Consider the following 24,738-nt stretch of genomic DNA (forward strand, 5'->3'; position numbering starts at 1 on the left):
AGGAGTTGGGGGCTTATTTGTTTTGGCTTTATTTTTATTTTCAGTATTCTTAATGTTCCCCTATCTTGTGCCACTTACTCACATGTTGCCTTAGCAAAATTGTAAAGCTCCAGTTCTGCAAGCTGATCTGTGCTGGTGTTTGCCTACACAGAGCCCTTGTTGACTGTATTGGGGTTCCATGCAAGCATAAGGGCTCCTCTACACCCATCAATTTATAGGATTGGGGGTCTGTTTTTGTATGGATATTGTACTCAAATGTCAAACAGGAAGAAAAAAAGTTCTATCTTAAATATTTCTAGAGTGCCCACTCCTTGTTCCCTTGAGTATTATAGTTACTAAGATACTGGCGTTTTCTTGCTTTTCGTCTCTTCTACATTTTTAATTTAAAAGCGTAAAATGCTTTATGCCTTGTGGATGCTTGACATTATTACATCATTGTCTTTTGAGTGTTACTTTTTCTACGTATAGTAGCTCAATTTTAGACTTGAAAATACTGCTGAAGAAGCTGATATTAACTTTCATATTTTATATACAACTGCTTTGACTGTAATTTGTGTTATTGAAATTGTCACTCCCCAGGTTAAAATCTTTTATGTACTTGCTCCATGTGGATTGTCTTTCTAGATATATTATTTCAACTGACATTTAATATGGTGTAATTGAAATTTGTAATAAACTATTTTTATAGAACAAAACCCATTTTAGATTTCAGTCAGATTGTCTACACAAGGATTTATAAAAATATACTGACAATATTAACCGACATTAATTTATGAAAACAATCTGCATGCTGAGAGAGAAAATTGGCTCATTATCTCTTTCCTCTGCTGAATTATTCAATGGTTTAACTTTGTGCAGAGCCAAGTTGGGAAGGAGCAGATTTGATCATACATATCAGGCCTATTTGTAAATTCTCACTCTTTTGATAATGATTTTTTGTTAGTATCCTCCCTTACTGCCTTCTCCAATCTTTTCAATACAGTTACCACATGGAACTGCCACCTCTAGCAGAGAATGCTTTCTGCAGTTTAATTGAAAGCATTTTCATTCATTCTTCCACCTCTCAACAGAGAGACTCTTCTTCAAACTTAAGCACAGATAAGGAATTTGAACATGTAAAGGGGAATATGAACAGGAACTTGTTTACTTTCAGTGTAGTCAAGTTTTTAAAGATGCCCCTCCCATGTTGTGTCTTCAAACACAAAGACCCTGTGCTAGTGGGTTAATACCAGAAAAAGAAACTTACTGTTCTAGTTTCATTATCCATGTTGAATGAAATACAAAAGTAAGTAATATAAATGACAAAAAGGAAACTAGACCTAAATTATTGTCGTTTTAACAAGCTTGAGGTAACACATAAGTATTCATTTAATATTTAATCCCAGTGTCACAGACTTGTTTTACATCAGTCCTTTGCCCACTAAGCCCATTCTGTACCCTGAGATTCTGTGTTGCACATTCTTGGGAGATACAATTTCTCTGCTTTTGAGCCAAGACCAGTAAACATGGGAGTCCTATATGCTGTCCTTCCACAGTGAGAATCCAACAGGGTGCAGCTAAAAAGTTACCAGTATAGCTCTTACCATATTTCTGTACTAGTAAAGGGCTAAGTTCTGTGGGGTATTGAGCACTGCCACCCTGTTGATCCCAGTGGGGATAGACTGCGCTCAGGACCTTGCATGTTTGGGCCCAAATTTACTTGAAAAGGCATTTCAGAAATGGAGACACTTAGAAGGGATTAAACTGGAATATATTGTTTCTGCCTATCTGAATGAAGTCTTCAGTTACAGAAAAAGCAATATCAGGAAATCAAATACAGTACTATATATTTTTATCTTGGTATCTGCTTGGGGCCTGATTATGTAGTCCTTTTGCATGCGGAGCACCCATGCAGAATGGCTGTAGAATAAGGTCCTGAAGGACTACAGATACCAGCATCTCTTTATTTCAAGCTGTCCTATGATCTATGAGGCATGGAGTTTTTCCATACTTATCGGGTAGGCAACTGCTTTTCCTTAGGTTGGGGAGTTTAGATACAAGAAATCAGTCTTTATCTTGGCTGACACACAACTACAATTTATATAACATCTTACCTTAACTCAATACACAAAGGGTGTGTGGGTGTGTGTGTGTGTGTGTATATATAAGTAAATTTCTCTAGCTTATTTTCACTAACCCCTCCAACAGAGCATGAATACTTGACAGTTTAGTACATAATTACTGTGAAATAATTGTCTGCCTCATCCCTTGGTCTCTCTATTCCTGTTTAGTAGCTGGTTGAACAAGAAATTTCTGTTTTGTTGGCGTGGTTCCATATCATGAAGTTCAGTTGCTTCAGATGAAATGTATTTACCAATAGTTAACTCTTCATACCTAAGTAATTAAGGCTCTGGTCCTGCAAATGCTTACACACATGCCTAACTTCATGCATGTGGTTAGTCCCATTGAAGCCACAGGGGACACTCAGGAACTTAAAGCTTAATGTTTATAGGACTGAAACCTAAGTAGGCAACTCCCTTCCTTTCTACAACATGTTTTCTCCAACCAGCACAAGTGGGGTGAAGTATTCAGCAGAAATTAAAAAACTGAAAGGTATTACAAATATAACAATATATTTTAATAATAAATATATTTAACAATACATTTATAAGAATTTTATAGGGAGTATTGTCATCCAGATGTGTGTGGGTGGTTTTTTGTTGGTTTTTTCCCACAGTACCCTCATTCACAATTCTAACCTCTGAAAACAAATTACTTAAACTCACTTACCTGCAGGTGATTGAAATGAAATGTAACTGCATAAAACAGCTCCAATTTTCAATTTAATCCTAGTTAGATATTGTGTCCCCCGCTTATTTCTATCACTTGTTTTCCATAATTTTGAAAACATTGGCTGTATCACCCCCAAAATATCCTCTCTTCCATTTGGAAAACACAGTGGTACTCTTTAGAGTGGTGGGTGAAATGATACTCCGAATCCATGTAAATATGTCTTAAATGTCAAAGAAGATGGTAGGAACTAAATATACTAAACCACCTTATGAGGCTAGTTGGCCAGAAGGTAATGACTTAGTTATTGTAAGAATAATATTGTGGTGACCTAGGTACATGATCGATAAGGCTATAAATTTAAACAATATGTCTGCACGCTATTTTTCAAGTTTGTTTCACCTTTGTCTGGTGGAGAAATGAATATTCCTCCATACACTCTCTTTGAGATGAAGTTGGAGACTGTCTTAATTTAGAGCAGGGTTCGGCAGCCTTTCAGAAGTGGTGTGCCGAGTCTTCATTTATTTAAGTTTTCACGTGCTAGTAATACATTTTAACGTTTTTAGAAGGTCTCTTTCTATAAGTCTAATATATATAACTAAGCTATTGTTGTATGTAAAGTAAATAAGGTTTTTTAAATGTTTAAGAAGTTTAATTTAAAATTAAATTAAAATGCAGAGCCCCCTGGACCGGTGGCCAGGACCCAGGCAGTGTGAGTGCCACTGAAAATCAGCTCGCGTGCCGCCTTCGACACGCGTGCCATAGGTTGCCTACCCCTGATTTAGTGTTTGTTTTTGGGTGTTCTATGTATGTTAACTGTTACTAGCAATTAATTTCTCCTTGTGTTCCATCTTTACCTCATTTCTTACTGCAGGTAGGGAACAAGACGTGTGTATGTCTCTCTCCCTGTTTCAGTATGAGTTTCTTGTCCTATTCCTCTAATAGTACACTCAGCAGCAGAAAGATATTCGTGTTAATGGTTTGAGCTGCTGGACAGTAGTGCTTTCTTGGTGGCTCTGGCAGCAGTTGTTTGTATTAACTACCTCAGTTAAGTGAGGAAATTATAGTACAGTAATATAGTACAGGTGAAAATGAACTTTATTGGAAACCAGACTTGCATCTCTTAAATTGAATAACCATGTAGAAGCACTAATTCTAAAGCAAAGCATAGAAAAAGCAGTTTCTCCACTTTCCCTGCAGCAGCTGATGAACTCATTAACACATCAGAACCGAAAAGGTTAGTAACAGCAGCAGTTATTTTAGGTAAAACACTGAATTTTGAGTGTGGGTTTTGGCAGGTACAGTGAGAGAGCGAGGACTCATTTTTAAAATGTCTTCAGTCTAAATATACTTTTATACTGCTGATGATTTGAGATCTTAGGCAGGTTTACTCTTTTAAGAAAAAAATAAAACTTTACTCTTCCCTTTTAAAATATAGATTTCCCATAGCTGGCTTTGTGTTCTGTGTTTTTAATAATATGAACTAATGTAAACTAACCATTTTCAGTACCTTCCATTAACAGAAATTGAAAGAATTGTGATTTTTTTTCCCCTTCACGTTTGTAGGCTAACGTGATAGCATATAGTTGGGACAATGGAGTCCATGCTGAATAAGTTGAAAAGTACCGTTACAAAGGTAACAGCTGATGTCACCAGTGCGGTCATGGGAAATCCTGTTACCAGGGAATTTGATGTTGGCCGACATATTGCCAGTGGTGGCAATGGGCTTGCTTGGAAGATCTTTAATGGAACTAAAAAGTCAACAAAACAGGTGAGATCTCAGGTGAAGGCCTGTGGTTACATTAAAATCATACTTGAGGAATGATAACAATTGCATGTTTTGTTAGGAAAGGTTTAGAAGAACATTTTGTTCGGTAAACATTTTGTTCCTAGCGTTATAATTTGTGAAGTCAAACGAAGACAGAAAAGGTATCCAAATGTGTTAATTAATTTAAGGTTCCCGCTGCTCATTTAATCACAACAGACTGGTACAGTTTAATTTCTGGTTCAATAGATATGCAGAAATTGAGCAGTAAGAAATGTTAGACATGAAGTATGTTGACCAAAAGTATGCTGGGGATGGCCTCATGCTAACTGCCGTCACCATGCCTGTTTCAGGTCATTGCTGTTAACCCCTCATTCCCGTAAACACTATATTCACTCAGAGGCGGCAGGTTTGTATAATTTTTGGTGGTGCCCAGAATGGGTCCAAGTCTCGCCACACCCCCACAGCTGCCTTGTAAGCCGATATATATATATATTTTTAAATAATGTAAAAACGGACTGGAAACAGTGCTTAATAGATGGGATAACTCTTCTGTTTCTTTCAGTTGCAATGGATGCGGCTGTGGGGGGCATGGAGAAAGGCAGTATGGGTATGGCTGTGGGGACATGAGCTATGGCACCATGGGTATCTTTCACCTGGTTAATAAGCCACTCCAGACAGGGAATTAAGCTTAGGTACATTTTTCAAGTCTTGATTGGGTCTTCTGACAGTAGAGTCTGCGTGATTTGGCTCCAAAAGTGGTAAAGCAAACCCTGACTAATGTTTCTGCAAACTGTTTTGTCACTGATAAGGCTAAAAGTACACTGCCAGTTCCATGTTACAAGGAGTCAGCATTTTATTGTGTGATGATTAGTTGTATTTGACTAATAGTCACATGATTATCATTAGTCCATTTTTTGGCCAGTCATCACGTCAGCATCAGTCTGATGCTGCAAAACAAAACTAATCAGTGTGGTAAGTATTTTGTATGTGAAAGGGCTTCCAATAATTATTTTCATATAAGAATAATTTCTTGAAGGATGTCTTTTTCCAGATGTTTGTGAGGAGTTATACTCTTTGGTAGACTCCTTCTGAACATTGCTAAGATATACAGCGAATTGCAAGATATATTGTGGTTATTATATTGCATGCTATCTGTTCATTAGTAATTTATTTTATTCCTTTGTTCTGCCAGTCCACCCTTCTGGCAACTTGTGAGTGGCTGTTTATCATCTGTGCCAGTGACATCACTAACTTCCCCAAAATGATATATGAGTGTCCTGTTTCAAATAGCTCCAATTTTTTTTGTCAGTAGTATTAGCATTCCACTAGCCCACGAAAGCTTATGCTCAAATAAATTTGTTAGTCTCTAAGGTGCCACAAGTACTCCTGTTCTTTTTGCGGATACAGGCTAACACGGCTGCTACTCTGAAACTCTAAGTGAAGGAAACTTGTTACTGCCCTCCTGGATCTACTGTCTGTCCTGGTTTACAAGGATGTTTATAGTCTAATATTTGATTATCAGGTTTTTGCTTGCTTGCTGTCTGGTTTACACAAATAAATGTGTGAGATAATATAGATATGCATGTATGAATATTTGTGTATATGTATTATGAATCGTCCTATGTAGCTGACACACACACACATTTTATATATATAATATGTAAAAATTATTTAGGCCCCAGCATTTTTATTTTTTTGTTGTTGTTCAGCCCATCTTGAGATTTGTTGTTTACTTACTCCATATTGCCTTGAACATCTTTTTATATATATATATTTTTTCCTGGCCTAAGGAAGCACTAGTTCCCTCCCTCCCCTCTTCTTAAAATGCAGTTAGGAAGGCACAGATAGGGATGGGGGCACTTGAGAGAACTTTCTTACCAAACCACCTCGTCCATCTCAAGGGTTAGCAAAATGTGTAAGGAGATAATCATCTGGGCACTAGAATCCCTGCTACACTTAGTTTCTGTTCCTTGTTCAGAGAATCCGTTAGTTCTCACAATCTTGTTGGAATCAACATTTATTTATTGATTTATTTAACAAGTCAAGTGAGGAAGGGAGATGAGTTTCAGAATAATCACAGTTGAATGAGGCTATTACTAAAACAACCTGGAAGGAAATGTAATTTAAAAGAGACTCCTACTTTAAAAAAGACTTGTGAAAGAATGGGAGAATGGGGCATCTCTTTTTGGAAAAAGAACAGATGACTATTGGAATACTAACCTGTGACTTAAGTAGAGAATTCTCTTTAATTGAGGTTCCAGAAAATCTGAGTAGCGCATCATGTAGTCAAATGCTGGGTATGTGTTCAGTTACTGAATGGAATGATTTGCCAAATTATATCTATTACACTCCCCAAAAAAGTACATTGATTAAAAGAATATTATTAAAGTTGCAAAGTCAAGCACTTAAAAGTTAGGAAGTGCCAGAATTAAGGTTGCCTGTACAACTGAAATCTGGTCACCATGTGCATATGCGTTGTGATACATTCTTTAATTACATTATGACATACTATATTTTCCTCACAAGACCGCTGCCTTTAATTACATGATAACATGCTATCATGCATAAGTTTGGGGATGGGGGCAAATTAGAAGCACTTTATATTCATAGGCAGTCTTAATTCTGACATTTCCTAACTTTTGAATGCTTGACTTTGCAACCTTAATTTAGTGTTTTATGTGTAATTTCCACGGTTTTTTAAAAAACGAACTGAAGGAACAAATTCAGTCATGTGGGTCGTCAGCAGGGTTGGGACCTTTAGCTCCACCACACAGATCTCTGCCACTTGAGCAAAAGGAGTAATTTATAGCAGTAGTAGTTTACTGCTGGGGGAATTCTGTGCCAAAAAATTAAAAAGTCTGCACACAATATTTTAAAATTCTGCATATTTTATTAGTCAAAATAACACAAAATAAACATGCCAGTTTCAATTATTTTGGTAATTTATTTCAAAATACCAGTCAGCAAGTATGTCTGTAGCAATACAGACGACAAAAAAGATTCAGGAAACGTTTTTTGACAAATAGATTCCTTACTAGGTATATTAATAAAGAACTTTGAGTAATAATTCTTTAGACTACAATATAGAAACGTATTTCCTGCACCCCTCAGAAGCAGTGCAAAAGCTTGGGGGAGTCTGGGGTAAGGGAGGAGCTGAGGGAGAGGGAAGCAATTGCTGGGAAGGAGCCTGGGTGTGAACTGGGAGGGTTGTGTATGGTTGATAGAAGTATGGAACGTTTTTGGTGTTGTTTGTTTTTGAGCAGGGGGAATGAGGGGATCGATTGCCTTCCCCATGCTGACCCTAGCCTCTCTGAGTCAGACACATCTGCCACTGTCCCCATCTGGCTCTGCACCCCCACTCAGCCACCTCCTCCCCCGTCCTCTTGTGTGCCTGCACCCTCACTCCCATTCGTGTGTGCCCCCCCGGTAGCCCCATGTATCCCCGTTTAGCCCCATGTACCCCACATATCCCTTGCCTCTTGACTTGGCCCTATGGGCAGAGCGCTGTGAGGAACGCAGACTTTTCTCTTCCCTATTCACAGCTCGGGCTGCTCCCGCCAGGGATCGTCTGCTCTCTGTCCTGACACCACAGTGGCCCCTGGTCAGTGAAAGGTGTAACTGCAGCACTTCTCATCAAAATGCATTATCTGCTAAGGAAAACAAATTGTGTGTAGCACATGACTTCTGCGCGTGCGCAATGGCACAGAATTCCCCTAGGAGTCGTTCTCTCCTCTGTGTGGATGAACCTCTAGACCAGGGGTTCTCAACATTTGTCTTTCTGAGGTGCCCCCCCTCCCCCAGCATGCTATAAAACCTCCATGGCTCACCAGTGTCACAACAGTTGATTTTCTGCATATAAAAGTCAGGGTCAGCATTAGGGGGTAGCAAACAGGCCAATTGCTTGGGGCTCCATGCCACAGGGAGCCTCGTGAAGCTAAGCTGGTCAGGCTTCAGCTTTAGCCCCAGGTGGTGGGGCTCAGGGCCTCAGGCTTCAGGCCCATGCAGTGGGGCTTCGGCTTTCTGCTGGCCCCGCTGACAGACTCCCTGAAACCTGCTTGCGGCCCTAGAGCAGGGGTCTCCAAAGTGGGGTGTGCGGCAGGAAGAGCACATTTTTTTACTGATGGGGTGCACGATCAAAAAAGTTGGGAGACCACTGGTCTAGAGGGGGATAGAACACTTTGCCATTGGATTTCACATGCATAAGAGAATGGTGAGACTTAGGTTCCATTCCAGGCTTTGGAGGAGGGATGTGTGCTCCAGTGGGCACAGATTCTTCTGCCCATTTCCCAAGTGTCATCTCTTTTGCCCTATCCCTTCGAACCTGTCCATTTCCCAGTCCTGTCTCTTTCCCACACCAGGCTCCTCTTCCCTGTCTCATTCTCTTCACTGAGCCAGGCCCACTTTCCACAGGCTTCTCATCCCCACTCCAGTCTTCTTGCCCTATCAGTCCCTACTTTCACCCCTCTGGACTCCTCCTCCCAGTTCCAGCACATTGCCCGCCCAGTCCTAATTTTCCCTCCTCCCAGCTCTCCATCTGATTGTCTATCTCCCCAGTCAACTCCTCTCTCCCCAAGTTCCCTATCCCCTCTGGCTTCCTGTCCGTTTTCCACCCTGGGCTCCTCATCCACTCTCAGCATTTATCCACCCATCTCTTTGTCCCAGTCTACTTGCCAAGCCAGTTTAAATTCCTCTCAGTAGGGTTCTAGTCTCAATCTACCATCTCCATCCCCTTGCCCCTTTCTCCCCCCCCCCCCATCCCAGTCTACTCAGTAGGTCCTGCTCTTGTAATCTCTGCATCCGAATCAAGCAGCTTCCTCCTCCAAACTGCCTGAGACCAGGAGGGGAATCCTTAAGAGCACAGGAGAGAGAGGCTTCCTACTCTCAGTTCTGGTGCCTGTGCCTGGACCTGAACTAGGACCCAGCAAGGCCTGCAGCAGCCCAGAGCTACAATTGCAGGGAGAATCTTGTATTCTTACCTAGGTTATTGGTGCATTTGTCACATAATCCTACATTTTCTTTTCTTTCTTTCAAAATATTTTCAGTTCACCTATGGGCTTACTAATATGTCTGTGCAAGGAAGTGTTTTCTAGAGGCCTGTGGTTCAGCAAAATATTTTTGCCTAACATTTCCTCTTCTCTACTAGAATATTTGGGGGTTGACTTTGCTTGAGTCATTGTGCCAATGCTGATATGAAAAATCAATTTCCATTATGAAATTTAAAGAACTCTGGACAAAGAGTGCTTCATTTTAAGTAACTAATAAAAACAAATGTAGCACTTGAATGTGCATCCAGACATAAACAAAGCTGTGCTCATGTGCAGACTGTAATTAATGTGGTTATATACCACTTTGTGTAATGAAGGGGTTTGCTTTCAATTTGCATTTTAATCTAAATGCCATAAAGTTCAGGTTTTTTATCTCCATGAATCTTTAAAATATTCACAATTGCCTTTGCCTCCATGCTATGGTAGAAACAACAGTTGCAGATCTAAAACTGTAATAGTTTTATTATTGTAAAGAAACTTCCTTATTGGTTTAGGAGAGAACTCCTTTGTATGTGCGTTTTGGTTTTTTTATGTCCCTGTAAAGTCCTATAAAGATAAATGTTTTCTATAGCATTTCAGCAAAGAAATTATGTAAAACTGCAACAAGTATTGACTTATTCTGGCAATCAGAGAATACCCAAAATATTATGGACTTTACCTTTTAAAACACATTTGTTGTTACTAATTCCAAGTATTAATGCTCAGATAATGTTAAAGGCATCATTAAACAGGCAAAAAAGAAACCAGAAATGTTGTACTGGTTTGTGTGGAGATCCAGGTTGTCAGTCACTAGTCGTCTTATATATGTTCACACTTGGCTGTGTGCTGGAAAATGGCACACCTATTTATTTTATTGTATTTACTTATATTTAAAAATATTGGGTAAAAATCAACATAAAAGAAAAAACAAATGTTTAACACTAGTATTTACAATTTGTTAAAGTGAAGTCCTCAACAAACACCTTGAACAATTTTCAAGACAATTACTTGTCAAATTTCAGTGAAATCTTCCAGAAGAAGAGTATCTGGCGTAGAAGCTGAATTTTTTGAAGCAGTTATACAGCAGCCAAAAAAAAAAATTTCAGAAATTATTTTTTTAATGTCTTGGACTGGGTTTTTCTATTTACTGCTTGTATACTGCTTGTCTCTTAAAAATTAAGTCATCATGCAACTACACGGGGAGATTTAACTTGAAATGACCCTTATAAAATATTTGGCAACTACATTAGAGTCTTTCTGTGGGGACTTAAAACATATCCATCTTATATTGTATGTTGTTTTTGTCTTTGCTTCTTCACTTCTAGACTGTAGGCTGCTTTATTACTTTTCCTAATATGGTTATAAGAATAAAAGACAGATTGCCAGTTTTGCTTGACAGTAAATTCTTTTTCTCTGAAGGTTCTCTGGTAAAAGCTGGTCATCTTTCTGGATTATCATCCCCTTTGTTGGTTTATTTTGTCTCCTTTCTTTAAATATCCTTTCCCAAGCACCTAAACCTTCTCTCTAATGGCTTGCATTCTAGATTAGACAGACATTTTAGTTATTTGAATGACGGGCCTGGAATATGTATCTGAACTCCTTGGAAACTTCTGAAGCCATTTGTTTTCCCCACTCTGGCCTCTTATTTGTTGCTGGTTGGAAAGAAGATTGGCATTGCTTTTTAACTCTGCCATAATCACTGAAAGTTTTTGTGAATTACATAATTTTATATTAAAGAGAAGAGTCTTCTTTTAAGGAATGCATCCATCTCTGTGTCATGGTGTCAAGTATATGTTTAAATAATAGACATAACTTGAATTTCCTGTTGCCTATATTTTCTCATTTAATTTTTAATAACCAATTGAAGTCTTCCATTCACCTTTGCTCAATGCAGAAATTCTTATAACAGGAAGAGAAAGTAATAAACAAAGAATTGTATTTTTATTTGGGGCCTAGGCTGACCATTAAATAAAATTCAGTTTATAATTTCTTTTGTGATTAGCTGATGTTATCCCAGTGTCTGACCAAATTTCAGTGAAGTCTGTTATATTTTGCTTACCTACATGTTTATCTAATTTTATAACTGCATAAAATATACCATTCACTTCCTATCCCTGAACTATTGTATAGCAATCATGGTTCCTTTCCAATGGTTACTGCATGTTGGTAGTGGATGAAATTGTCCCTGAATGTGTATAGGATATAATCCTTTAAGTTAGGCACTTTACAAATATATAAGATGATAGGCACCTGTTGGTTTTTAACTTTTCATTTTGAGTCTGCGAAAAGGACTATATGAATAACTTGCTATTATAATTCCAGATCTACTAACTGCCCACATATCCTTGCCCTTCTCATCACTTATACATTGTGGTGTTCTTAATACAACCTGTCCATATTTCATTTTTACAAACAGAGTTATAGTGTGACATATACAACTGAAAAAAACAACCCCTAAGTTCTGAGCTCAATTAGACTGGACAGTTGCTGGGTAACTGAACCTGTGCTGTATGATGATTGGAGGTGAGGGGGCTCTATAAGTCAGCGTCTCTGTGTATCTGTGTTCTCATTGATACATCTTGAAGTAAAATAACTACTGTATTTTATATAACAAATTTCCATAGAGTTTAAAACTTCACCTGAGTAGCCTATTATAAAAATGCAATAAATAAAATAAAATCCACCATTGCACATTTTTTCCTGTGTAACACCCCCTTCCCCCACTTCCCCGGGAGATGTCTCAAGTATGCATACCACAGTTTGGGAACCCCTGATTTAGAGGAATGTCTTGTACCGCTTTTGCGAAGGGGTTAATTGCTTTGATCAGCTATGAGAAAATCAAGTGTCTTTGGTCTTCATTGTGAATGACACTGAGCTATTGAACTGTATTCCAGAGAAGAACACAGTTGTTTTCTGTCCCTTTGCTTTATGAGGTTAAAAGATGAGAGGCAGTCAGAAAGTAACTAAGGTCTTTTCTACGGATCTGTAATTCTTAGCAGATGTGTGCAAACTCTTCTGGTGGTATCTGCAGTTTAGGCAGAGCTTGGGGGTGTTTACTGCTCCTTCTGACAGTGATTAGAACCTTGTAAGCTCTATGTACACTGCAGTTTCTGCTGTCATTACTGTAGGTGGATCTTGTATGTGTTAGGGAATTACAGGTATGAAAAATCCTAGTGCAAACACAAAATAACTTCTGAAAAAGGAAGTTTTAGGCAAATTTGACTGGTATCATAGCATCAATATTTAATAGTATTGATTTAATATGTTATATAAGGCTTCTGCTATGTAAAAATTGAAGGCGGCAAACAATGTGTGAATTACTTTAAATGCTTTAAATCCTGAGCCGTTGGTGACACTGAGGGCTGTTTTCTAATGAGGGCTATCTTTCATGATTGAGTGGAAGTAAACTGAAAGGAGATTTAGTCAGAAAAACAATTATACTGTAGCAGATGAGAAGTGGCTAGCATACAAAGATTTTCAGTTGACAAGGATATTCTTGAATTTCTTTTAGTATTAAAAGAAATAAGACTTCATGGTTTCAGAGGGACTACTTGGAGTCCATAATGTTAAACCCTTATGTAAGCCTTTGCAAGATGTTACTCTCAGTTTTGTAAATAAATATAGCACTATTTTTGTCTTGTAGCTTGACTAACTTTTTTCATAAGAACTTTTCATGAAGAGAAGAAACTGTAATGGGACCAAACAACTATGTTTCAATTTTCTTTAGAAAGAACTATATATAGAGTGCATTTTCTTGTTTAATGGTAACAGTTTCCAGGCACTCATAATGGCAGATTGTTGAGATGAATTTACTAGATATCTCAAAGAATCATGCTGGATGGAGGAGGAAGATGGAAAAGGCTATCTCATCTTAAATAACCAACACTGTATGCTCTTTCACCCAATGGATTGCGTGAAATAATCTGAACAATGGATGCACCTAAAATGTTCATGCTTGTTTTAGAAATATTAGCAATTCTAGTAGTATTTCCCATTTTAAGTATAGGACATATTGCTTGAACTGTAATATCACTAAAACTCAGGTTAGTTTGTGTTCCCACTGCAGTTCCTTGGAATAAAGTTGACCCTTCTGGAGGGGAGGGGGAGGGGCAACATAAGTCTTTACTGCAGTATTTAATTATGCATAAACTGTTTTTGGTTTGGTTTGGTTTTTTTGAGGCCTCAGACCTGGGGTGGGTCCATTATAAATAACTTCCATATGGATAAATAAAATGTAATATTTATTCACATAACTTTCTGCAAAGGTCATTTTGCTGCTTTTGCTTTGTCTATATACATAGTGAAAATTGTTATTAGCATTGTGCTGTTTGCATGTGTGACCTCCTGCTGCATAGCAGGCTGACATGCTGAATATGCATATTCATTAAAATAGCACTTGTGCCCAAATTTACACCAACAGTTGCCTCCTTGTCTTGTCTTTGGGCTGAAACCTAGCATTTTGGATACAAATTAATATTGGTAAATAATATAAATTCTAGCTTTTATATTAGTTTATATTTTATGAACATATTTCCTTCTGTACAAGGAGCAGACATATATAAAATAGAAGTTCAGTTAATGAATTTTTATTTTATTTGGACATTGGGAGTCAGGAAGCAAAGGCTCAGGGTTAAGTACCCCCCTCACCTTTTAATTGCTGAATACATCACAACTGGAAGCAAGGTCCAGGCCACGTGATCACACAAGAAAAGTTCCAGAGATAACGTGTTCTCCTTATTTCCCCTTAAATTAGGATTTTTGCTAAGAATATTATCAGACTCCTTAATTTTTTGTTGAATACGACCTACCAAATTAGGTAGTCCTCCCCCAAATTAATTTTTAAGATACAGCAAAACATTCTGAAATCAGTAGAATTTGCATTTTCTCTTCTGAGTAATTTTTTAAAAAAGAGTTGAGGGGGAAAAAAACACTGAGGAAAATATTGTTTAGGGAAAGAATTTATTCTTTCCATTCTCTACAATGTGCTCAAGAAAAAATACAAATGTATATCAGAAAGCATCATTCCAACAAATAGAACATAGACTATCAGGGTTGGAAGGGACCTCAGGAGGTCATCTAGTCAAACCCCCTGTTCAAAGCAGGACCAATCCCCAGACAGATTTTTACCCCAGTTCCCTAAATGGCCCCCCTCAAGAATTGAACTCTCAACCCTGAGTTTAGATAAATAAGTGTATTCTCAAACTATTTAAATTACCAATACCTGAGCTGATTTTGAGGTGCTGAGTATCCAAAACTCCCATTTATTTAAAATCAGGCCAGTTGCTGTCTTCAGATGTGCTGCTTAGTAATTGCATAAGTAGTGCTGGTACCATTAACCATAGGTGCCAAGTTTCTAATCTGCCAGGGGGTGCTTCCCCAGGCTCTGCCCAGGGCCTGCCCCCACTCCACCCCTTCCCCCAATACCCCACCCCCACCCTGCTTCTATCCACCCCTGCCCTGCCCCCACCATGCCTCTTCCCGCCCAGTTCCACCCCCAAGTGCGCTGCACCCTCGCTCCTTCCCCCTTCCCCCCCCAGTGCCTCCTGATGCCACGAAACAGCTGATCTACAAGAGGCACAGGGAGGGAGGGAAAGGTGCTGAACCGTGGGGCCACGGGTGGGTAGGAGGTGCTGGGGGGAGTGGAAGGTTCTGATAGGTGGGCTGCCGGTAGGTGCTCAGCACTCAACATTTTTTTTTTTCCTGTGGGTGCTCCAGCCTCAGAGCACCCATGGAGTCGGCGCCTATGCCATTAACACAAGCTTGTGGTAATAGTCAATTCATTATTTTGTATAAAGTATGTAGCAGTAGTTTACTGGCTCAGGAAAAATATATTCTTGAATTGAGATTAAAAAAAATCATGTTGATTGTAACTGAAATAAATTAGTCTAGCATTTGGCTATGGATGTATAATGAACTACTTTCTGCTTTGATGGATCATATTAACTTTACTGTGTGGCATAGGTAGTACTGACTGAGTTTTGTTGCTTATTTTTAGGAAGTTGCTGTTTTCGTCTTTGATAAAAAGTTAATAGACAAATATCAGAAATTTGAAAAGGATCAGATTATTGATTCTTTAAAGCGAGGAGTTCAACAACTAACAAGGCTTCGACATCCTCGACTAGTTACTGTCCAACATCCATTAGAAGAATCCAGGTAAATTTTAGTAAAATTGTAAGAATTGTTTTTTTGCTGGAGATAGAGGTCTGGAGCATTTGGAAAAACGTGGTGGAATAATAAAAGATATGGATTTGGCAATTAGACAAAATAAATAAAAACAGGTCATATGCCACCGTGTTCTAGTTGCACTGTTGCCCAAATGGTCACTTTTTCTGATATTATTCACAGATGTTGAAGATACAGTATGTGACTTACTTCAACTGCTAAAATATTCATTAAAACCTTGTTTTGCGCAATTATACTTCACTTGAAAGAGGGCTGAAGTCACGGTAACTGCCAAAGCAAAGAGCTTTTCTTGGGTTTGGTTTAGTTTTTTTTTAGCATTATTTGTGAATTTTTACAAAGTAGAAGCCATGTTTTTCCACCATCATTTCCCCAGTCCTTTTCCACTCTCTTTGCCTGAACTACAGCAGGAGACCTTGCCCATGCTTAAAAAAGTTAAAATTATAGGCAGGTGCCAGCTCCCGGATAGTTAAGGTTGAGAAAACTTTACGGTTTGAGGTCAGTTCTTGTAAGTATCTGCATAGTTACTCACTTTCCCTGGGAAGTTAGTGTGCCTCATGGGGTGCTGGGGTAGAGATAGTGATATAAATTTGGGGTTGTTTTCATCAAAACGTTCCTGAGATGTAGCCTCCTTTGGGGAAGCAGTATTGAAAGTGTTGTTTAACAAAATTAATCTCTACAGGCTTGAGCCTAACACTCATGCACAAAACTGATTATCTTGTGTATGTGCATGGTACCCAAGTGAGTTACTAGTCAGCCAGTTTTCACATGATCTGGATGGCTGAATGGGACCTGCTATGGCTATTGAATATGAGCAACACCTAGGCATTTTAATCTGGAACCCATTCTTTGTGGAAATCTGGAAATGAAATATAGTCACGTTGCTACAATCTGCCTTTGTCAAAGAGGTCTGTTGTTGTTTTGGGGAAATGTCATCTGAGTACAGCAGAAAATTCAGAAGGTGCTCAGACAGTTTTTGAAAAGAAAACGCTTGCTGGGAGGTGGCGTTGGGGGCAGAGGAAAAGAGAAGGAATGGGGGAAAGGGGCTTGGGCTTGCAGCGTGGGGGATAAATTGGGGTAGGGGAGAGGGGTTGGGAGGTTCAGGTCACGGGAGAAGATGGAGATGAGGGATGGAACACTGGGAAGGGTGATATGTGGGGTGGGTGCCAAGGTGGGGGGAGGGGGGACCTGTCAGCCCCACATCCTTCTCTGCTGTGACTGTGCTGTGATTTTAAGGTGTAACAAATCTAAACCTCTGAAAATCAGAAAATACAAAGTTAAGGTATATGCCATATCTTGCAGGGGAGGGAAGGCTGACTTGCAGGGGAGGTAGACTGGGTGGGTCAAAGGCATGGCTGGGGAAGACTGGCTGAAGCAGATGGGGACTCCAGCTAGGTGGTGGCTCATAGTGGCAGTATGGGGCCTGGTTCAGTGTACAGCACAGGGTACATAATTCAAGGAAGCATGCATACCTCCAGTAAGCTGCTGCCTGTGATACATATGCACCCTCAGAGGTCACCAGACAGCAGGGATCAACGTATTACATGCTAATGGCTTCCCAAGTGCTAGTGGCTTAATGGGACAGGAAGGGGAAGGTGAACTTGAAATGGTGGCCAGGGAGTACAAGAGTAGGGGTAGATGTAGGTGTATTAAATGTTGGCGCAGCTTGGCAGAGGTGTGATAATGATAGGAGATCTGGGGTGGGAGTCATGACTTTCTGGAAGTGTGTGAATCCCTTTGCCTGACCCCTGACTGTGATCTAAGGAAAGAGGTGCCTATGTACCCTGAGGGATTCGGTATGCCTCATTTCAGCACTGCATTGTGTGGATTGTGTCAGTAGCAGGGTCCAGGTGTCTTCTGACTATGGCCATTGTCATCAGTTAGGTGGGAGATGAAGGATAAGAGGAAAGGATAGTATTAGGTGGCATCCTGTGCATATGAGTAAAGGTTGTAAAATTTAGCAGATATGGTGTTTTCTGTGGAGTAAGCTAGGTGTTCGAGTGTAAGGCAGGTATAGATAGCTCTTGTTCAGTACAATGAAAGAATGTGTGCTATGGGCTTATAGGTCTTTGCTCAACGAGAGTAGAGTTAAGGTTACATGGGCATGTACCTTAACTCCTGTATTTCCTGGTTTATACAAGTTTGAGTTTTGCTAAAGTTGATGTTTTGTAACAGTATTAAGTATCACCAGGCACTTAAATCTGTTTTTTGTTGATGAATAGGAATAAAAGATTGAGTGACTTTGTCATCCCCCTGTTCTGGTCTTACCTAGTGGGTCAGTACAAAACTGAGTTTCTGTAGAGGGCGTTGTTTTTTATATTTAAAAAAAAAAAGTGCAGGGTCAGGAGGAACCACTATGCATTGGTTTAATTGGAAGCCAACTAACACCAAGGTTGAGCATCTTCAGTTGGGTTTTCTGATGCTTGTATTCTGCTTTAGGATTCTTGCATCTTCACAAAGGCAGTGGTAGGGAGAACTGAAGCTATAACTTTTAGTCTTTGAAGGTGATGAGCAAGGATCTTTCATGTTTCATTAGTTTTGTTTCTTTGGCCTTATTGTGCTTTAGAGAGCAATTTTGTTGGCTTCTGATGTGTACAATCCATTAGGTTTTATCCTACTACATAGTGTTCCCTGTGATATTTTTGAATGACTCAACAAATACTTAGTTTCTTTTCTTGCATGAGACTTCATCACCCTGAGTAATATATTCTGACTGGTTTTCTTACGTTTCAATTTTCCTTGCTCAGGTGGAGGCAGTATTCGTATTTTCTTATATATAACCTGCTAGTTCTTTCTCACAACAGGCTCAAGTGTTACCAGCTAGCTAAAGCTTTTTCCTGTAGACTTTAGAACAATTGAGACTTAACCCACGGTTCTTAAGTTGCTAGGCTGTTCCAGGGGTCTTAAGAACAGTATGACTATGCTACCTGAAGCCTCTACCTGTGAGGCAGTGTGGACAGCAAACTTGCTGGCATCATGAGATTGATATGGAGAGTTAAGAGTCACCATGATCCCCTGCTCCTTGACAGTAGCTGGAAGGCTTGTAATTGTGTACACATACATGTGTACTCCTCTTACAGCCACTAAGGGAGAGGCGAAATGAAGAGCCGTTTTGAGCATAGTCACAGGGAGCAACCTAATTTATTGAGAGGATAGTACGTGAACATTACAACACAATGTTAGAGGAGAAGTGAAACCACAGAGGGAAAGAGGAGATGGGGACATGGTGAGGGATGAAGGGAGAGAGTAAGGAAGATGCAGTAACACTGTTTATTTTGCAGTCGTTCTGATGAGTGTCTCAAGCACCTTTGCCATAAAAAAAAATTGTATACTTTGTAGTGCCACTAAATAGTCAAGAATTGCTTCATTAATTGTTGGTCAGCACATGTTCTCTGCTCTACTGAATTTTTTATTTTCAGTAATTTTCTCTGCCTTCCACTATGAACAAGGCTCTAGTTTGGTGCTGACTTTTGTCTCATGGGCTTTGACCCTAATGTTCTGGTTTATGGCTGACTGGTGTACACAAAGGCTGCTTTACTCAGAATCTAATCAATCCTGGTCCTAACTAAAAGCCTGATCCTGCAACTTGTACGTGAATTCCTACTTTACTCCCCTTGTTGTGTTGGCTCAGTACAGGGAAAATATTCGTATTCTTTACCAAACACTATGCACGCTTTTAGTACTATATACAGAGTAGTAAATGCCTTACTCTGACCAATACCACCTTCAGACTTATATAGTGCTTCTAAGACATCTTGTTACAGAATTAAAATATTTGAGATCTATTCTTCAAAAGCTGACATACAGCATGGTTTAAGTAATAGTGATTATTGTGGTGATATATCATGTGAAAGTTATTTTCTGTCATTCAAAATCATGACTAAGAGCTTATTAAATGTATTTACTGGATATATTGGATACCTCTTCCCTTTTTAGAGATTGCCTGGCATTTTGTACAGAACCAGTCTTTGCAAGTTTAGCTAATGTTCTTGGCAACTGGGACAATCTACCCTCTCCTTTACCATCTGATATTAAGGAATACAAACTTTATGATGTGGAAACCAAATATGGCTTGCTTCAGGTATGTTAATGGTTTTATCTTTATATTTTTTTCTATATGTCTAGTATTGGCTTACAAACTTAAGCCCTGATCGTGCTAACAGCTATGCACATGTTTACCTATGTGAGTAATTGTGGGTAAAGATAAACATGTGTGTAACAGTTTGCTTAGGAATTCTGGAATTATTTATCTAAAAGCACAAGACCTTTCTATCAGAGCATTCAGGATTAATAAGATTTTTAAAAAAAATCACACTCATGTAAGTGCATTCAACTCCATTTAAGTCTATAAACCCAGTTATATTAGTGTTAATTTTTTTAAAATTTATTTATAGGTTTTTCTATAATGGCCATCACCATAGTATCTGATCACCTTAAATAGATTAATGAATCTATCCTTACAACAGTCCTTTGAGGAGGGAACTATTTTCCCTATGTAAGAGAGAGGGATCTGGGGCATGAAGAAGTTAAGTAACGTGCTTCAGGTTGCTCAGGAAGTCTGTGGTGATGCTGAGAATAGAACATAGATAGCCTAAGTCTGGGTCTATCCAATGCCTTAACCACATACTGTTTTTTCCTCTTGCCATCCTTGGTAAATTTGGTCTATTTTTTTCTCCTTGAGAGAACTGTTTAGTGTAAATCCATCTCTTGGAGGAGAAAGGTGAGGTGAGGGCACAGAACCCTGTGTTAGTTCCGGACAGACTACATTATAGTGGTGCTGCTTATCACTGAGGTATTCAAGGATTTGCTATCAGTTCCATTACATACAGTTTTTCAGGGGATTGTACATTTTTATAGTAGTTGATTTTAGGTTAAATACTATTCTACAAGGTTTCAGCCTGGAGTTACCCTTTTGAAATAGAAATTAAAAAAAAAAAATCACCTGTGGGCCATAACGTTTGACAAGTAATCTGAACACCAATGATGGTGATCATAAAAAAAATATTTTTTGAGCCATCTCTGCATTAATATTTGAGAAGGGGTAAGAGATGAACCAAAGAAACTGGAGCAAACACTAGTCATGGATATTTTGCTGTACGGCAGGTCCCAGCTTCAAAAGAGCATATAGTAAATGAAATAATTATGAGGAGAGAGTCTGCAATGCTCTGAAGACCCTTTTATAAACAGAGTTGCGGAAAGGATGAATGCTTGATGGCATGCTCTGGATTGCTACTGTTTCTGCCCAATCTCACTAGAGAATTTAGAACTGCACATTTCACCATTTCCCTTCTAGTCCGCCCCCCACCCCCTGCCTTTCTTTTTAATTAAGAGTAATGTCAGTTCCTGTGAGTCTTAGCTTTGTGGCCTCTTGTCTTTTTTAAATAAATTTGAAATGGGTGGCAAACTTAAATTTGCCTTTTTCTTTCCCCAGTCATACCACTGCCACCCACATAATTCAATCAGTGCTCTGTCTTTAAGTGAATAGATGATCCCCCAACCTGATGCTGCTCCTGCTACTGCAGAGGTGGGCAAACTACAGCCTATGGTCCACATCCGGCCCGCGGGACCGTCCTGCCCGGCCCCTGAGCTCCCAGCTGGGGAGGCTAGTCCCCGGCCCCTCCCCTGCTCTCCCCCCTTCCCTGCAGCTTCAGAGCGTTGCGCCGTCAGCACTCTGGCCCGCCTCTCCTGCTGGGCGGAGTGGCTGGCTCCAGCGGGGCAAGGGGCAGAGGTTCCCGGGGGCAGTCAGGGGACAGGGAGCAGGGGGCATTGAATAGGAGTGGGAGTCCCGGGGGGGCTGTCAGAGGGCGGAGGTGTGGATAGGGGTTGGGGCAGAGGTTGGGGGGGTCAGGGAATGGGGAAAAGAGGGTTGGATAGGCATGGGAGTCCCGGGGGGCCTGTTTGGGGGTGAGGGTGTGGCTTAGGGTCGGGGCAGTCAGGGAACAGGGAGAGTGTGTGTGTGGGGAAGGGATTCCAGGGGGGTGGTTAGGGGTGGGGGAGTCCCGGCAGAGGGAGGTCAGGGGACAAGGAGCGGGAGGGTAGATAGGTCGGGAGTCTGAGGGGGGCAGTCAGGGAGCAGGAAGTGGGAGGGGGTGGATAGGTTGTGGGGGCCAGGCTTTTTGGGGAGGCACAGCCTTCCCTGCCCGGCCCTCCATACAGTTTCACAACCCCGATGTGGCCCTCAGGCCAAAAGGTTTGCCCACCCCTGTGCTACTACCTTTATAGATGCTCAGGAGCCCTTCTGTCTGTGAGCACTCTATTGCTATCTCCCTCTCCCCTTGTCAATGAGCCCTGGCACAGAGGGTCACTACTCCTTGCTTCATCCTCCCATTCTGTTTGTTAGGGGTTTTTTTTGTTTTTTTTTTAAAGCAGCCTCCAACCACTCTGGTCTTTCACACTCCTCCTCCCCACACAGGTGTGTGAAAAGAACAAAGCAAACTGCTCTGTCCCCTCTTCTCCTTAAAAACTAGCTATGCATAGGCAATTTTGTTCCCACCTTCCCGTCTGCTAAAGGAGCACAAGCACATATGCTGCTCTGCATCTTTTTTTGTTCCTTCTCTTCTAGAGAAGGAGCCAGTGGCTCCTCATTCAGCCAACTCCTCTGGTGAACATTCTAGTCATCCTTGGGCAAGTGGGTTTTTCAAGCCCTGTGATGGTTAACTTGGCATTAGTAACTCCATGAGCAAGTTCTCAACCTGAATTTGGTTTGCTTGATGCATGTTTAATTTTTTCAAAGATTTTAGTCTGAAATATTTTCTTCCCTTGTGGTAGGTTGGCTTGACGGTTTCTTAACTAACACATGCCAGTTGAGCATGGGAAGTGAGACTTTGCTGTGACAAATGACACGTGATAATTAATGTAAATATTTTTGCAAGTGTCTTGAAAGAATATTTACAAAAAATAATCTTTCCTTGTTAACAGGTCTCTGAAGGTTTGTCCTTTCTGCACAGCAGTGTGAAAATGGTCCATGGAAACATTACTCCTGAAAATATAATTTTGAATAAAAGTGGAGCATGGAAAATTATGGGATTTGATTTTTGTATTCAGTCAACAAATCCATCTGAACAAGAGGTAATAAGGTTTTATTTTTGTCTGCTTTTTACTTTAAATGCAGTTAGTGTCTGAAGCAGGCTGCATGATCTACTAATTCTAGTGCTGTATCACCTACTAATTTCTCTACACCTTTTTTTTTTTTTTTTTTAAATAGCGGGGAGGCTATATGACATGATAGGTCATCAACCCTTTATTTCTGGAGGTCTAGGTTCAAATTCTGCCTTGGGTTACAACTGAAAATGAGTTTGAGCTGGCTCCTTAGACTAGGGATTGGGTTCTAATCCTAGTATAGTGGTCAGTGAAAAATTCCTTGTACTTTGAAAACGAGTGTGATTTCATCCTTGAGCCCCATGCACATTTGTTGCAGAACTACTACATGCTTGATAGTTGTTGCTCAAAAGAAACTTAAGAGTGGATTAACAAGGACTAAATAGTTCAGGGAATTAGTATCTGGATGTGGAGTTTGTGTAGAGTACAGCATATACATCTACTGGTAGGTCAGTACAGGAAGACGCCACCTTTTTCCCTAGCAGCAGGTCACCAACCAGTCTTGGCACCAAGATGAACCAACAACAGCCCAGTGGACAGGGCTACCCTCCCTGTGCAGTGTCCTTGGGATTACTGATGATTCTTATCCAAAAATACATTTAATTTCCTAAAGTAAAACGGGTAGCATATTTTCTCTAGCTCTTTATTCCAAAGATGAATTTGTGCCTAAATATGTAAAGCATTCTTTGAAATGTTCATCAAGTTTCATAATTCTAAATCATCTTGGTGTGATATCTGCAACATTCAAAGCATACCCATTTAGCTTATATAGCCACTTAGTCAGTTTTGCTTCACTCTGTCCCTGTTGTTTTACTCATGGTGAATTTGACTGTTTGCTGCTTATTGAGTAATTTCAATTTAAATTCTTCAACCACTATATTTTCTTTCACTGTTGTTCTTACAGCTGAAGTTCCTATGTAAAGAATGGGACCCAAACTTGCCATCCTTGTGTCTTCCAAATCCTGAGTATTTGGCACCAGAATACATCCTTTCAGTGAGCTGCGAGACTGCCAGTGACATGTACTCTTTAGGAGCTGTCACGTATGCAGTATTTAATAAAGGGAAACCTATTTTTGAGGTCAACAAGAAAGATATTTATAAAAGTTTCAGTAGACAGCTGGATCAGGTATCTGCTATACTTGGCAATACGTTCTGAATTTGATTTTCACTTTTTAAATGTCTCAAGTTTTTAAAGCAATTGCTACTTTTAAAAAAGAAAAGAAATGGATATCTCAGTGTAGTACACAACATCGAGAGCTACTGTAGTTACAATAACAGGTCACATCATACATGCTACCTCTTTAAAATCAGTCTTTACAAAATACTTGGAATAAAAATAGATGCATAATTCAAAATGCCTGAATAAACTACTAGTGCTGACATTCTACATGGGGCTTCTTATGTCTCCCTTCGTATGCTGCTAATATGGGATAGACATATGATGTGCCACTCTGACTGTGAGTAGAGCAAACAGAATATCAACCACAGGACAATGAACAACTGTGTTAGCCATATGAGAATTGCTGAGTTTAAATAAAAGGTGATGAAATCACCCACAGGTGAGAAATTGTGGGTGACTCCTCCCTCCCCTCCCATCCCAACAATTGAGTTGGAAAGATGCCCTCCTTCACTTACCTTCAGAGAAAGAGATTAACTTTTCTTTCTCCACCTCTTGTCTGCTGGAGGAAGAAAAGAGATGCTAAGTTATACTGATGTTCTTTAGGGCTTGTCTACAGTGGCAACGCTAAAGCGCTGCCGTGGCAGCACTTTAATGTAGCTTGTATAGTCACGGCAGAGCACTGGGAGAGAGCTCTCCCAGTGCTCTAAAAAACCACCTCCACGAGAGGCGTAGCTCCCATCGCTGGTGCACTGTTTACACTGGCGCTTTACAGCACTGAA

The 24,738-nt window shown here is 40.0% G+C and overlaps 1 protein-coding gene across 1 annotated transcript in view; it reads left to right on the forward strand.

Moving 5' to 3' along the window:
- The window catches only part of SCYL2 (SCY1 like pseudokinase 2), a 59,494-nt gene that overhangs the window by 1,169 nt on the left and 33,587 nt on the right, over positions 1-24,738 (forward strand). Inside the window, exons 2-6 of the mRNA XM_044981922.1 lie at positions 4,336-4,540; positions 15,557-15,714; positions 19,678-19,822; positions 22,660-22,809; positions 23,744-23,965. Of these exons, the coding sequence (XP_044837857.1) occupies positions 4,364-4,540; positions 15,557-15,714; positions 19,678-19,822; positions 22,660-22,809; positions 23,744-23,965 (852 nt within the window). The 5' untranslated portion in view covers positions 4,336-4,363. The remainder of the gene's footprint in view (positions 1-4,335; positions 4,541-15,556; positions 15,715-19,677; positions 19,823-22,659; positions 22,810-23,743; positions 23,966-24,738) is intronic.

This window comes from Mauremys mutica, chromosome 1 (genome assembly GCF_020497125.1).
Source record: "Mauremys mutica isolate MM-2020 ecotype Southern chromosome 1, ASM2049712v1, whole genome shotgun sequence".
NCBI classification, from domain to species: Eukaryota; Metazoa; Chordata; order Testudines; family Geoemydidae; genus Mauremys; species Mauremys mutica.